General features: G+C 39.7%; 1 protein-coding gene across 15 annotated transcripts in view; it reads left to right on the top strand.

Moving 5' to 3' along the window:
- ABLIM2 (actin binding LIM protein family member 2) overlaps window positions 1-17,041 on the top strand; it is a 138,649-nt gene that overhangs the window by 40,113 nt on the left and 81,495 nt on the right. For all 15 annotated transcript variants that reach the window (XM_027642687.1, XM_027642692.1, XM_027642689.1 and 12 more), the window contains exon 3: window positions 11,113-11,296. In XM_027642687.1, coding sequence (XP_027498488.1) covers window positions 11,113-11,296 — 184 coding nt within the window. The remainder of the gene's footprint in view (window positions 1-11,112; window positions 11,297-17,041) is intronic.

Genomic DNA, 17,041 nt, shown 5'->3' on the forward strand with positions numbered 1-17,041 from the left:
CTGTAGAAGCTGCATTGCCCTACCTGTCAGTAAGAGACAGGGAGGAGTTTGTTTGCTTCGGGCAGATCTTGGATAAAATGAGAAAAAAATCACTATGTTAACAAGGAAGAAGCAGGGTAGCATCTGTCAGCCACCCATCAGTCTCAGCTGGCACAAGAGATAGTGTCAGAGATGTGTGGTTAAACTGCTTCTGGGTGTCAGGACTATTGGAGTACTTAGACTCCTCCTTACTAATCATTTTGCTAAGTGTTAAGTTTCCACACAGCGTTTGTTTTGGGTTTTTCCCTCGTTATTTAAATACCATCTTTTATCACTTTTCAAGGGTTTCCATCAGTTTTCTGGCATTCTTCTGGTATCTGTTTTTATTTTGTTCCTGGGGGTTTTTTGCTACTTAAAAAACATGGGTTACTTTTTAGTGTGGGTTTATGGTGTTATTGCATGAGAAGAGTTTAGGAATAGAACAGAGTGCTGAACATGCATTTCACTAGCTAACATAAAAAGAAAAAAATCAGGTTAGGCAAATGTGATTTGGGTTTTTCATGATGAAAAACTATAGTTCATGTGTTAGGATTTAGCAACAAAATGGTATTCAGTTCTGATAAGTTAACCACTTGTATGCTTTTAGCCTTGGAAGAGAGGTTTGTGCCATGATCCCTGCTGTGCATGGGCAGGATGATGATTCTGGGAATATATTTATCTTACAGTTGATTCCTCCCTGCAGTGCCTTTACTCTGATGCTCCTCAGCAATGCAACTTGCCCTGTCTCACCTTGTCCACCAAAGATAGCATCTGGAAAGAGGCCGCTTGCCCAGCATCCAGTGCAGCTGCAGGACAGCCCCAGGACAGATAATCCCATGTGTGGCCTGCTGCATTGCCCTGCTAAACTGCCTGCCTGCTTAGTTGACTGCCTCTGTATTAAATCATCTCATAGCCTGCATCAGAAAACATTAGATATTTGTAAAACTGCAGAAAATTATGTTCCCTGTCACAGAATTTACAGTTGTACAGTGATGGAGAATACAAACTGACAAAGAACCCATGAATAATAATGACAAATGACCATGTCTTGAGAGGTGTCTAGAGGTAGGTAAGGTTTGTTTGAATGACCTCATCAGTACAGATGATACTACACTGGAAGAAGTCACACCTTTTTAAATATGTGTGCAATGTGAAACTGTTTCTGTGATAGTGTTGAATAACTTATTAGATTTCAGGGGGTCAAATACATTTACAATGAATACATTGTTTCCTTTTTGGGGGAGTAGAAAGATAGTTTTGAATATTGCCATTCTGCTGTCTGATTTTTCATAGAATCATAGAATGATTTTGGTTGGAAAGGACCTTAAAACTTACCTAGTTCCAGTCCATGGGCTAGGACACCTTCCACTAGACCAGGTTGCTCAAAGCCCCATCCAGCCTGGTCTTGAACACTGACAGGGATGAGGCATCCACAGCTTCTCTGGGCAACCTTTCTTAGGGGGACTGTGAATTTCAGAATGCTAACAACAAGTACACAGATTGAAATTGTATTGAAATTTAATTGTATAACCAAGGAAGGTTAGTATAAAGTCACTAATTCCCATTTTATTCTTCTTTCATTCCCATCCAGTTCTTCTTACATTCCCCAGATGATAATGATTCTAAACAATTCTAAGAAAAGTTTTAAAAACTGTTCACCAAAAAGAGGTGAAGAACTCTTTTTTCTTGCCATTCAGTATTAGGAGACACATCCAGATTAAAAAATTGAATAGCAATACTGGGAGGATATGCTAGTTTTGCTCAGTATCAAAGTTTAAGAGGGCTTAGGGAGGTAAATAAGCATTATAAGTAAGGTTTATACCGATAACTATTTGTATATATTATTTCTTGTTTAGGTGCACATCTAATCTGCTAATAAAAGGCTATTTAGGAATGTGCCATCTAGCCTCACTTAAAATTTTTACTTAATCTTTACTTTAAAATATCTCCCATTTTAATCAGGTTTTATGAAAGGGCTGTTATAATAGAACCAGATCCCTTTGATATAATAAGACAAAGATTAATTAGACTTCAAGGGCTTTCGTTCCCATGTTTGTTAATTCTTTTGTTATTTGTTACCGCTGTAATGAAGGCATCAAGGAAAATTACTAAAGGTGATAAAATATTGATGACTCATACTATCAAATTAAAAAATTGTGCTGTCTGTTTCATTCTGAGGATGTCTGTCAGGTCAGGAATGCATTTCATGTAGGCAGCCACGTTAAAGGGAAGGGCTAAGACAGAATATTTGGTGAAAATATTAAGAACATCAAGTAACTTGGTAATAGGAGTGTTTTACTTGTTAGATCAGATGCATCTGCTAGGATATAAATATGTTCAAAGCTACACTAAGTAATCTGAGGGACTCACATTTGAACATAGCTACGAGGTTTCACATTTCGGAACGGGGTCATTTGCGGGAAGCTCACTAGTAAGATTTCCGAGTCCCAGATTTTGTCCAGGAGGTAGCAGTTGTTGGCATTTCTGGTATCTTGGGCACTGGGGATTAGTGCAAGGGCTCTTATTCATCAGGCACTCTCAGCAACATGTCCAGTGATTCCCGAGTCCTTCAGGAGTTTGCAATCCCAGATCACATTAACTCAGTATAATGGGAAAAACAGTGCTCCCGATGCAATGTTCCCCAAGTCAAGGTTGGAGAGTGTGGTAGGTTTTACCAGTCACATTAGCTTATTATTTTTACTTCACTGCAGTTATGCTGATGTGAACAATGATAATAATGGTCACTTTTGCCAGTGAAAAAGTAATTCATTGTGGCAACAAATGGTTCAGTGTTGTAGTTTTGAGATTTTAAAACCTGAACTTTAAAAATAATTGATTACTAACTGTCTAAAAGCAACTCAGTAATTAAAGCATGAAAAATTTTTTGTCAGTTAGTAAACTCCCACAATAACAAAGTAATGGTTAATTTTTCTTTTGTTGTGATCATATTCTTATTGCAACCTTTTTTTGCATTTTTTAAGAATATTCTACAGCCCTTCATGTCCTGATCATATACTAATCACATCAGCACTTTACTGAAAGCTTTATTTCATGGCATATATTTTATCGAGATTCTGATGAATCTTTTTTTAAGAGTATCTTTCATGAATTTAAGGAATATATTATATTAGTAAAGCATGGTGAAAAGGATAGAGGAATCACAGTTATGATTATTGGTAAAGGAATATCTTAATAAAATTTCAGTAAAGGGTATCTAACTATCCATCCCAGGAAGCCAAACTTCTGTTATTTTTGTTTTCCAGCTTGATTTATTTCATTTAAATACACCAAGTTTTTGGGATTTAGATGTAACCTATATGTGTTTAGTCTTGTCTTTATGCTCAGAATGTTACACAGTACCCCTACTTTATTTTCTTACTATTTGTATTCTTCATTAGTCTCTTCATTGCCTCGACTTTCTCCTTATTTGCATCCTTCTAGTCCATAGATTGAGAAGTTATACTAGAAATCTAAGTGCTCATTAAAAACATGAATAGGATTTTCAAAGCAGGAATTGCTGAAATTTCTGAGGGACGATTCAAACTGCACAGACAGACGTGTGCAGAAGGCGTTTGCATTGCAGGGGGCTGGTTCCTTATTAGGAAGAGAGAGGTACCTGGGAGAGGTGCTTAACTGTGCTGGGAATGCTGAGGTAGATTTAAACGAAAGCACCAAATAAATGGAGAGTAGTAAAACTCATCCTGATTGAAACCAAAGTAGAACCAGCACAAAACTGAATACATTTAAAAATTAGGCTGACATAGAGTTTTGGATGGCAACATAAGCTTTGCAGGCAGTAAAGACACTATTCATATAAAGAAGTTTTGAACATATGTAATTTCAGCCCACATTAGATAATGTCACAGAATTACTATTATTATTGGAAAAACTTGTAGTATTTTTTTTTAATTACTCAAGTTCCCTTCTTGGAGAAAGACTTTTCTCCCCCACATGTCAGTGCAAGAATGCCTTTATGCAGGGGGACTCTCTGTCTAGGTCATGCTTTGAGGACATGAGGACACAGCAGAGATACAGCCACCACACTGGAGCAGCTACTGGGCGTTTCAGTGCACTAAGGCGATGCGATGCCTGTGTGGAGACCCAGAGAGAGTTACTGGATAAAATTCATCACTGCCACAATGGTGTTATTCCACCTCCTACTTTCTGCAACTCATTAACACAAGACCATCTGCCATATCTGTGCATAGTCAGAGCAGGCACTTAATTTGCAAACCTGTAACTGGCGCCCAAAGAACCGTTAAAAAAAATCAGAAAATATTTAGTGTTGTTGCTTTACATGTTGAGGCTTTTTGGTTGTGATTTTTTTTTTGCTGTTTTTTTTTTGTTTTGTTTTTTTGTTGTTTTGTTTTGTTTTGTATTTGTTTGGGGGTTTTTGTGATTTTGTTGTTGTTGTTGGGTTTTTTTGTTTGTTTTAAAAAACCCCTGTTTTAATTAGTCTGGCAAGTGACAGCAGTATTTTATCATAAACACTTAAGGCACTATTAGGTTGAAAATGTATAAAAGCACATTACTCTGTTTCTTAAATCTGTTTAACATGCTTATAAATTTTAAATAACAAGATTGAGTCCTTAAAACAAGAAATTAGTATAAAAGAGACAATTTTTCCAGTTTTCCTGAGGATTATTTTCTTTGCTTTAAATAGCCACATGCATAATGCTGTGACGATCTTGCCCAGTAACACTCTCTTTAAGCTATTGGGAAACTCTGCTTTCCAGAAGGAAAATGGAAAATGGAAATACACTTTCTAATGCAAAAATTTCTCAATGTATATTTCCCATTTATTACAGGAGTAAAGTTATACAGTGCACAGGAAACTCCCCAAACTCTTCTTCATTTTAATTAGGACACCTGAGTCTCTAATGTTTTGTCAATCTCGTAAGAGCATTCTGAATCTCTAAGGGTTTTCCTGCACAGAAGTGTGTATTCTACAAATTAATTTATGGGCATCATGGCCATTGTAGCCTGGGAGCTTGTGTAGATGCTCTGTGCACTGTATCCTTCATAGCTTTATCAGTGCTACATATTCATGGTGAAGTGTTGCAGGATGGATATACTTTATCCCCACAATTCTCTGTATCTTTTCTGCTCCAGAGAGTTGATCATTCTCCTCAGTCAGAACTGTCTGCCTTCCTGCATTTCCTAGTTGGGAGCTGGGAAAGGGGCCAGCAGGTCTGTCCAAGACTTTCGTGGGGCTGCTTGATGCTTTTGTTTGCCCTGGATAGTAACAAAATGAGGTGGCATTCAAGTCCTTGAGATTATAGCTGGTATTTCAGATATTATTGCTAATACACTCCCAGTGACTGACAGGATTGAGTATTCTTGATTTCACAGACATCTGTTTGGAAAGACTTTAGATGTGGTCACTCCTGCGTAGGAAAAGTGATTGGATTATATGGTTTATATACCACTGCAAAGTTCCTTCCGTCTTATTTCTGTCTCATCTATAGACAGAAGGTGTGAATTGACTAAGAGGGTGATTGGGATGATATTCCCATGCAGATTTTGCATGGCCAGCAAACTCAAGCTGGGAAAGACTTCCCCAAAAGCTTTGTGAAAAGGTTATCTGGACTTAGCACACCAGACCATGCAACAGGAGTGTCACAGTCATCTTCTGGAAACAAACTTAGACTGCTTCAGGTTAATTGCAGGTCAGTTTAAACTTAAGTCAAAGCTGTAGCAGTGGAAGTTTGCCAGGTGGTTGCTATTTCTTCTGACAGGCATAGTGGTAAGGAGGAATGTACTACATATAATCGTGGGCTTTTGGAGAATGGGCTCCCAAACTTCATCTACAGGGTATGAAGATATAAAATTTAGCTGCCAAAAGAGAATAATATCAGCAGCGTACTACATGTCATTCTTGGGATCTTAGCCACTGGCACCCATCTCTTGGAAGGAGGAAAATAACAGAAATGGACATAAAGACACACTACTGACGAAGAAAACTTTTATTTAGCTCTGAGCAACTAGAGGTTGTTTTCTTGTTTTCTTTTTAATGATGTTATGAATGGTCTTTGTTCCCTTTTTTTTATTTTTAGAGTCTTTGCCTCTCTTTCCTCTGTTGGTTAGATTCACATCTGGTTGCTTACATCAGGCAGCAAATGGGAGAGAAAAGTATAGGCTCCATACATGCAGATGCAAATAAGCAACTTGCTTGATTGTCTGGCAGACTGAAGGGAGAACAGCTCTGTTTGGGTGACAAGACCAGCAGTGCACACTGCTGCTACAGCCTGTTGTAGTGTACAGCAGCACAGTGAGTGTTGCATCCTCTGAGCATCTCAGGACACAGCTGATTTTTAGGCCCAACACGCAGCCAAAAGATTAATGTGCTTTCAGCAGGCTCATTTGCTAGCACATAGATGCGTTTTATATTTGTACAGTGCAGTTTGTACAGTACATGCTGCTACTGATGGCAGACAGTAGTGGAATAGCAAAATGCCTAAAATGCATTGATTAATTGATTTGCTGCAATTTTTTTTACAGAAGCATAGAATAATTTGGGTTTGAAGAAACATTTAAAGGTCATCTAGTCCAACCCCTCTGCAATAAGCAGAAACATCTTCAACTAGATGAAGTTGCTTGGGGATCTGTCAAACTCGACCTTAAATGTTTCCAGAGATGGGGCAGCTACCTCCTCTCTGGACAACCTGTTCCAGTATTTCACCACCCTCGCTGTAAAAATTTTATTCCATATGTCCTGTCTAAATTGCACCTCTTTTAGTTTAAAACCATTACCACTTGTCCTATTTTAACAGGCCCTTCTAAAAATAGTTTGTCCCTATCTTTCCTGTAGGCCCCCTTTTGTGCACTGGAAGACTGCTGCAAGGTCTCCCCAGAGCCCCCCCTTCTCCAGGCTAAACAACCCCAACTCAGCCTGTTTTAATAGGAAAGGTGCTCCAGCCCTCTGAACATCTTTGCAGATCCTCCTCTAGACCTGCTCCAACCGGTCTGTGTCCTTCGTATTCGGGGGCCCCAGAGCTGGACACAGCACTCCAGGTGGGGGCTCACAAGAGCGCAGTAGAGGGGCAGAATCATCTCCCTTGACCTGCTGGCTGCACTGCTTTTGACACAACCCATGATACAATTGGCTTTCTGGGCTGCAAATGCACACTGCTGGCTCATGTCCGACTTTTCATCCACCAGTAACGGACTTAGAATTATGGAGTTAGATTGACTGTGAAATCACACTGTGTAAATGATGATGCTTCAGGTGCTGTTACAGGCAGTAAGGTGTCTGTAATGTCTATTCCTTTGCTGAGGATAAGAGCAGTCTGTTTCTAAACCAATAGAGGAACACCTCAGATCTATATATGAAGTATTTTGGTATCAGGTAACTGCAAACCATCTTGAAGAGTGGAATTATCTAGTCAGGGAAGTCATACTCAGATTCCCTCCTCAAAAATGCTGTGGATATCGTCCGCCTCAAGTCCCATAGCACATCCAAGTGTTGTCTTGATGCTGAATACCATAAGAAGAGACAAACATTTATTCACTACTTAAAAACTACTCCTAAAGCTTGTAACTGTTCCGGATAAGGCATTGAAACCTTTTGGAATGCTAAAGCAGGGCAATACCAAGACAAGCAGCTGAGTTACTCTGTCAGTCTCTTCATTAACATAAGTGCTATGTTTGAAGTGCTTTTCTTGTTTCACCAAGATGAACACCAGAAATCGCTGAAAACTGTTTCCAAGTTATAAATAACCCTACCCCCAGATACTCATTTTGGATGACAAGTGATGGGTAGGAGTGGATCTGTGGCATAACGCTCATTTCCTATCCTAGGAGAGTAAGATCTGGTAGGTGCCTTTAAACATTCTCCCTAGACTTCCTCTGGCTTTCCTTTCCCTGGTTCCTTGTCTCTGCAGGTGTGCAGGATCATCTCAGATGGGCAGCATTTCTGTCCACCTTAAGTAGAAGGTGAAGGGCACAGCATCTCACCTGAGGGATGGGTCTCTTTTCATAACTACTCTTCTCAGCCTTGAACCATGACTTTTTTAGTATCGAAACCAGTATTTAGCTAGAACCCCTGTGTTCTTCTCTGGTCAGCTGGGTGTCAAGTTAAATTGTATCAGATGGTTCAAAAAGTGTGGAAGCACACCAGGGTTTGTGACTAGAGCTATGGCTGGTGGTGGAATAATGTGTGAAGAGCAGGGGAGGAGTGTTTGGCTTGTGAAAGAGCTGTGACTTCCCCCCATCCTGCAGAGTCTGTGAGTAAGAGGGAAAGTATAACCATGAAGGCTCCCTCCAGTGTTCCAGTTTCACTTAGGAGCTAGATTTTCCTTCACTCATGAATAAATATGAAGACTTTGCAGAGGGTTACATCTCGTGAACTGTCACATACTTGGTCTTTATGTGCCAAAACAAGATGGAAAGAAATGGCCAAAGCCCACCGCGCTCAGCTTTCTGAACCAAAAACTGCATTAATGGACTCTCTTTTTTAGAAGTTTGGAGGAAAGTCCATTTAAAAGAACTGAGATTAGGAGGGTCAAAGGTGGCATCAAGGTTAGATACCAGTTATTTTTGAAACCTTTTGGAATGCTAAAACACTGAAAACTTGTATCAAAATTGATATCACTGGTGCAAATAAAAACTTGTGTGATGGCTATGCCTGTTTCATGTCTTTGCATCCCAGCTTTTTTTCCTTGAAGAAATATTTTACAACGTACCTTATGTTTTTGCATGAAAAGCCTGTTTTCATTTAAAAATAATATTATTTTTCTTTAATACGGCACACATAAGGTTGCTTCAGCTAAAACCTTCTAGTCTAGTGAAGTTGTCCCTCCTCATGGCAGAGGAACTAGATGATCTTTAAGGTCCCTTCCAAGCAAATCCATCCTAGGATTCTAGGATTCTGCTGTTCAAATGAATATGGAGGAATTTGTGTTCTTCTGTAGTGAATTCAGCCACTCTCTGCATATAGGGCGGCTGAAGGAATGGTGATGGAGACAGGGACCTGATGAGAGGATGCCAAAATCAGCTTTTATTTTGAAGTCCCAATGACATAACCCCTCCTTTCTCACTTCAGGAAACCAATTATGTCCTTTACCTTTTTTCTCTTATGATCCACTCTGCAAGTTTAAACACTGTCTGATATAATTCAAAACTACTTTAGGGCATCGTTAGTATCAGATCAGCATGCTGTTCAGCATCATCTTAAATCCATAGTTGATCTGTGCTTCTGTCACACCAGTATATACCTAGGTGAAATATATAGGCTGAAAGAAACTCGTGATATTCAGCAAGTCATGCTGGGTATTTTGAAAAGTCTGTTTAAAAAGCACATCCTTAGCAAAAATTAGGACAAGGGTGAGAAATAAAAATGTTAAAGCAAATATGTAAAGCCTGTGAGATAAAGGACATGAACAGTGAAATGCAAGATAAATCATCTAATCCCTAGTTGTTGTCCATGGCATGCGCAATATAATTGGAATTGTTTTGACTTAGAAGAAAGATAAATTAAGCCATAGTTCTTCAGTTCTTGACCATGCACTAATACAGTTTCAGCATGATTGTTGTCTTCTGTCACCCAGTGATTGAGGACATTACAGGGAGAATGATGAGAACTTAAATGCCCACTCGGGGTTTAAGGACGGCCTTGAGCCCAACCTTCCTGTGCTATGGTTAAGAAAGATGATAAAAAAGGGGTGGGTGATTGTATGTGTTTTTGAATGAATGTTCAGGATCCTGTGCTTTCTTGGGGTTTCTGTGCTCTGTGTATTATTTTGTGCCTTGAGCATTCCTGCTGGACTCATTTCTCGTACTTTAGGTGCAAGATGACTGATTCTGTCTGACATTGCAAACAGGCTTTAGTGGGAGTTGGCAGACTTTACATTTAAAAGCCAAAGTGCCTGCGGACTCCCAGGTACCTAAGCAGAAATCTCAATGTTCAACTTTAGAAGTGTGGATACTTCTGCTATTTTGGGACCAAGGCACTGAGCAACACTGCAGTGTTTTGTACATGCAGCCCAAATTTGATAAACAGTGTTCCCACTCTTCTGTACTGGATGTGAGTAGTGACAGTGCCACGGTTCTGTTCAACGTTGTTTGACTGGAAGCATCATGTGCTGATGGAAACACATTCCTAAATGAACACCCTCAGGAGCAGAAGTATATAGTAACAAGTATGATGCTGTGACTTGGAGTAAAGTAGTAGTCAGCACAGCAGCAGAATCATCATTTTTAAGTCCAGTTCTCCTTATAAATCAAATTAAGTCTGTTTTTAAGGATTCTGGTCAATATAGATGAGGATCATCTTCTACATCTCTGCTGTCTACTTCTATATGACTTCACCAGACCATTGTATCTCTCCTTTCCCATCTTAAAATGTTCTCAAAATACCAGCCTAGCTCCATCCTTGTTGCAACAGAGAAAACCCCTGAATAGTCTTACAAGTCTTTGGTTGATCAACATTAACCCTTTCCTACAGATTTAGCTTAAAAAACAGAAATTGACAGGTAGGATTAAAACTCTACTTTTACCAGGAGTAGATGGGTCTGGAGGTGCCTCCAGTTCATGCTTGGTGAGTGATATTTATCAGGTGAACGTAAGATCTGATTTTAAAAAAAGGATCTCGTAACCTTGTAGAAGATTACAGCAGTTGCCATGTGCATCAGATCCCCCGTTTAGAGAGAGCAGTATTTTAACCACTTAAGTGTCCAGAAGGAATATCAGACACCTGTAATCTGTCAGAGAAGTTTCTTTGTAACACTGGAGCTTTAGATTTATAAGGTTTATATCCTTTATGCATTTCCTTTAACCTCTTATATATGTTGGGTGTTGTATATGCTAACCCTGAACTCAACTGCTACAGACCTTAACTTTGTACTTGCAGCCACTGCACTGAAGTTAATATTTTTACATGAAATAAATCCAAACTATTAATATACAAAATACATGACTGATGTAATTTACTGTAAAAGTAGTGTTTTTCAGAAGCATAGCTGTTCTGTGATCATAAACCTGTTTGATGAAGAGCTTAAATATTCCACTAGGAACCACAGATGAAAAATCAGAATTGTCTTAGATCATGAGCTTTGCTTTTTCAGCCTGCTGAGTCTGCATTTTCTCTTTCTGCAGCTTGTGGATGTGACCTGGCTCAAGGAGGATTTTTTGTGAGACAGGGAGACTACATCTGTACTTTGGACTACCAGAGACTCTATGGCACACGGTGCTTCAGTTGTGATCAATTCATTGAGGGAGAAGTGGTCTCAGCACTGGGCAAAACCTATCACCCAGACTGTTTTGTGTGTGCTGTCTGCAGGTATGTTTTCTACATGAAGTTCTGTTTCATTTAAAAGCTAGATTTTGAAAGAGGGATACCAGGCATTCAAACGTATAGCCTATAGATGGGGAAAAAAAAGTTCTACTTTCTGTTATCCACTCCTTAAAAAATTGCAGAACTGAAAAAAAAAAAAATGTGCAAACTTTGAGTACCTCCCTTTTTTCCAAATGTTTTTTTCTGGTTTGTGGTATCTTATGTCTGAGGTTTTCAAAGTACTTTAAAAAGTGCCACTGCCTCTGCCGTCAGACCTTTTGTCCCAAATGATGCCTTATTTTTCTGGTGTCTGCTGTTTCGTCAGTTGTTGACTGAAGTTACAAAGGATTCCAATGTCAGTGGCTGTCTTCAGTGAGCCAGCTGGACACCGTATTAATAGATTTAAAGTGAAGTTTCACAGTACTTCTTTCCAGAAACTTCAAGAGCCATTTAAAATAGGACAGAAGGGACACGTGTTGGATTTCACCAAGGATCTCCATTAGCCATGAGCATGACAAGTGACACAGCATCTGAGCTTTTTCCCCACTAAACCCCAGTGTAGTTCAGGGGGATCATTTCCCACACAGGTCCCAGACTCAGCACTACAAGCGACTGATGTTTTCCATTTGACCTGCATCATAATCCTCTTGTATGGAAATAGCACAAACAAATCTATTGAAGACTTCAGCAAGAAGCCTGAAGTCCACTAAATCTTCAGGAAATGTAGTGTTACAGGATTTTGGAGCAAATGGAAATACTGCAGTAATTTTTCTGGCTAAACTTAAGCCTTTATCAGTACAAGAAAAGTAACCCCACTTTGAAAGGGAAAGCACAGTGAGGCACCATGTCTATGTCCTGGTGGCTCATGCAGGTGACTGTGCAGTCCAAAACCAGCGTGTCCGTGTCGCTGTGTTCGTCTGCTACCCAAACCTGCCTGGCCTGTGGGGCTGCCGAGCTCAGGTGTCCTCCTGTGCTGACGTAGAAGCAGGACTTCAAATTCCACAACAGCTGTGGCTCATGGCAGGATCTCGATTTAATAAAGCAATTGCAGGAATAATTAAATAGCCATGCTAAGGGGAAGACTCGTGAGATTGACAAGCCTTTGTTATATTAAATTTTGGCCAAATTTTGCTGTGTTTAATAGGGCATTTTTTCCTTTTGGATACTTTAAACAAACATGAAGAGCAGAGGTAACAGAAAAGGCTAGAATCTTTTTTTTTATTTTTCTTTTTTTAACAGGAGGAAAAATTATTTCAAATGGATCTCGTAAGTGAGATCTGACTGCAAGTGCTCTTGGCCTGAAGTCTGGCAGTATTACAGGCCTTCTACACATGAGCACAGCTAATTCTTGGTACCTTTATTCTTAGCACTAGTACCTTCTGTAAAGCAAGGTACTTCTTCGTTTAAGAGAAATAGAAAAACTGGTTGATTCCATTTTTCCTGCTAAATGCAGTTGTATCCTCAGCCACACCCTTAGGACTTAGCATTCAGGCATAAATTATTTACCTGTGTGTTACTGTACTTAGCAGCTTGGTACCTAACTGCTTTCAGTCAGACTGTTGGGTACACTAACTCCTGCTGTATTTTATCAGTCCTTCAGCTGATGGTTTGGAGCTTGGTGGTACAATTTGTCTCATCTCCCTGGAAATTTGGAATAATTTTCTTGATTACTAAACTATTTATTTTTAAGTGTCTAAGAATTCAGGTGAGCTGAATTGCAGTACTGTGAAATTCATGCTACAAATACCATGTGTGGTGAAGCTTTTAAAAATTAAGTTCCTGATACAGTAATATTGTAACCTAATGTTCTGTATAACTAAATAGTTGTATTAAATGCTATTTCACTGTTTCTAATTATTGCTATTGAAAACTTCAGTAGAGAGACCCAGATTTCCTTCTGTTGCTTTCCTTAGCAGGACACACAAATTCATATTGTCTTCATCAGAGCCAGCTAATGCCCTGCTGACTAGCAGGATTCAATTAGTGTCTCCCAGGGGGGTTGTAACACTGATTTGTGGTGCAGAGCAACAGAAGAATCCTGTCATCTGTTTGTAGGCTTTAAATCAGCACTGCTTCAATTACCTGGGTCATTGCAAACCACACATAACTTATGTTTTTTATGGTAAAGAATGTCCTATCTAAATAGCATCAGCATTTATTTTATTGAGCGACGTCCTCAGTAAAAATAAGGTGAACAGACTATAAATACGTGTGATTTAAGCAAAAAAAGAACTTGTTTGTTTGTTTAAAAAAACAGTGATATTAAAAGGAAAGAAAATTAGAGCCATTTGATTTTGCATACAGGATTGTAAAGCCCTCTAGCGTGGCATTTCCTTGGGTGGGAAGAGTCAGGAGAACCATTTGTGTCCTCCTTTCTCATAGATGGGCAAAAGCCTTAAATACTGGGCCAAAGCACACTGTCTGAAGCAGTTGGCCCATGATGCATCTGGCATTGTCTTTTATAGCTGGACTTTAATGTGGGTGCTGTGTTAGAAACCTGACTTCCAGAATAGTGTGGACTTGAGAGGTGGTGACTGCCTGCCAGTGGGGCTGATCCTGCTCTCATGGAAACCAAGCCAGGCTCTTACCATCTTCAGCGTGAAAATTTAAATGCCTTAATTGAGCACTTCTACAACCCATATATTTCTGTAGCTGCTGAAGTAACACTTTTAAACTGTTTTTACATTGAATAGTAAGCCAGTGACAGTAGCAACTCCTTTTTTTCTTATTTTCAGAGAAGACAAGATTTGAATAGAAACAAGTGGGAAGTGTGTATTACTTCAGATGGTAGCAGCAGTGAGAAAATCTAGCTAGCTGAAGCAGTGGGAAAAAGTCCATAATCCAAGCCTGCTTGTCTCCTGGAGCTCCTGATATTACTACTGTTGCATGCCACATGGCCCAGTGTTACAGAGAAGAGCTTTATTCCATGCTACCCTCTGCAGTGCGTTTATAAACTGCTTCCCTACTCTGTGAAAAAGCTGGTGGGTCAGAAACCCAGCTCATCCCTGGGCATCCTCTGGGAATCAGATGCTATTGCCCAGGACTTCCACAAGTCGAAATCTGAAAAAAATGAATTGGTATTCAGAGAAAAACTATTAAAAGTACAGTTTAATGTGCCATTCTATTTGATTGTTTCTCTCTATCTTGTTTTGACCAGGTGGCTCTTAAAAAAATTCAGGTTTTAATTGCATGTTTGCTCTGCTGGCAAGAATCCCTTCTTCTTCCAGTGCTGTTCATGGTCTAGTGAAACTGTTGTGGGTTTTGATGATAATGCTTAAAATTAGGAATGACTTGAAGAATAACAACATAGCCTGAAAACTATTGCAGATTAAATACTTACGCTGAATTCCCAGGAAGTGGGTGAGCAATCTTACTCTTACAGCTTCATTGATTGGAAGGAGCTGTGTCCTCCAGAGGGTTGCCAAAGACATTGCCTCCAAAAGCTTCACGTGTTTGTAAAAGTGAAACAGAAAGAGGGAGAAAACTGAAGCTGGCTGTAGCAACAGAAGCTGAGGTTTATTACAATTCTGCACATACTTCTTATGTGGCTGTCAGAGACAGGACAGCGTGGCTCTATGCAGGATGTGAAGGGGCAGGGCACTGAGTTTTCCAAAAAGAAATGTGTTGTCATATCTGTGATAATACTTCTAAAACCAGAATTTTCAGGTGACATCTTAGTGTGTTAATAAGTTATATAGATTCGTTAAGCATATGTATGGTTTGTATAATGTTGTATAATGTTGAAATCACATAGACTGTGATTTCAGTGTTACTGATGAACTGTGTGTGCATTGAATATCAAAAAACTGGAGTTTGGTTTTATGGGTTAATATATTTAGTAAAGTTGGGGGGGAGGGTATGCACCCAGTTGGAGGAGTGTATATACTAGTTATCTGCTAAATTTCTTATAGCTAAAAGTTGAAAAAAATTGTGACATATAAATGGTGTAGAGAGAGTGACAACTTTTCTCTCTGGTGAATAGATGAGCACATACATCCCAGGTCAATAAGAAGACAGGTTTGTGTTTGCTTTACAAAATTCGGATATCTAAGTTATGTGTTTTTCTGAGTTTAGAAAGTTTTCTCTTGAAACAACAGATTGACAGAAGCTGAAAATGTGCCATGTAGAGGTTAATAGTGTGTGGAGTGGCAAGAGGCAACTACGTATAGTCTTCAAGGGGTTTTGTGCCAAACTCAGATCTAAAAGTGCTCTCAACAAATTTATATTTTTACTCTCTTCAAGAAGGTAATTCACTGTTGCCAGGCAGGTTTTTTTTCAACAAAGGATTTTGTAGTCCTGCATATAACACTGCTATTTCTAGAAAGAAGCTGAGATCTTTTGTGTAGGTATGCCTTAGGAAACTAGCATAATACTGAAAATTAGAAGTTCAAATTCAGTTCATTCTTAAACATAGCAATGATGTCAGACTTTTTGAATATGCTAAAGCTTTTTAATTGCTCACTTTTTGTAGAGATGCTGAATTTGGAAAGGGTTTGTTTCCCACTTAAGCAGTACCAGGTGCTTCTTAAGGCATCTCATGAAGTAGTCTTCTTCATCTGGATGTTGAGACAAAGATTTTGAAATCAGACTGAGTGTTCTTGGCATTTTGATTCTAACCCAAATATATTTATTAATATATGGTTCTTTGTGAACAAAGGAGTGGTGTTGTGCAGCTCTTCAGATTTAGGGTCTGCTGCTCTTCAGGGGAAGAGTCTGGACTATAAGTCCTATGAGGAGTGGCTGAGGGTACTGGAGTTATTTAGTCGGGACAAAAGATGGCTCAGGGGAGACCTTATTGCTCCACAACTACCTTCAAGGAGGCTGCAGTGAGGTGGGAGTCGGCCTCTTCTCCCAGGCAGCTAGAGATAGGACAAGAGGAAATGTCTTTAAGTTGCGCCAAGGGAGGTTCAGGTTGGATATTAGGAAAAGTTTTTTCACTGAAAGGGGTGGTTAAGCATTGGAACAGGCTACCCAGGGAAGTGGTGGAGTCACCATCCCTGGAAGCATTCAAAAACCAAGTAAACATCACACTACATGATGTTGTTTAGTGGACATGGTGGTATTTGGTCAAAGATTGGACTTGATGATATTGGAGGTCTTTTCCAACCTTAATGATTCCAGGATTCTATGATTCTGTATAGCCCTAGAGTAATGTCAGATGGGAGGGATCTGTGAGGCTCCTGTGGTCCAGCCCCTGGCTTAAAGCAAGTCCAGTTTGAGCAAGCTGCTGATGGCATTCATTTAATATATTTCTGATGATGGAGATCCAACAGACTCTGAACAGTGTGTTCCAGCATTGAACAAGCTCAATTTTTTTTTTCCTTATATTGAGTTGTCATTTCCCATGTTCCAGCTTATGTCTGCTGCCTCCTGTCCTTTCATTCTGTGCCTTTGAGAAGAGGATGACTCCAAATTCATATGCACATCATCAGGTAGTTTTAGACAGCAATAAGATCTCCCCTGAGCATTTTAAAGCTGCACAGGTACATCTTCTGCAGCCCTTGTCCATGTATCCTGTGCTGCAGCTCTGGACCTGGACACCTTCCCTCATCTCCCCCCAGTAAATCTTGTCCTGAGGAGCCCAGGATGGTACCCACTGCAGTCTCTTAAATGAGGAACAGAAGGGAAGATCTCATGTCTGGACCTGCTGACTACACTAATGCATCCCAGGATTTGGTTGGCCTTCTTTGCTGCAGGGACACTCAGCAGACTCATGTCCAACATGGTGTCCGCCAGGACCACTACATCTTT

The sequence above is a fragment of the Corapipo altera genome, unplaced genomic scaffold (assembly GCF_003945725.1).
Source record: "Corapipo altera isolate COAL_440 unplaced genomic scaffold, ASM394572v1 22, whole genome shotgun sequence".
In the NCBI taxonomy this organism is placed as follows: domain Eukaryota; kingdom Metazoa; phylum Chordata; class Aves; order Passeriformes; family Pipridae; genus Corapipo; species Corapipo altera.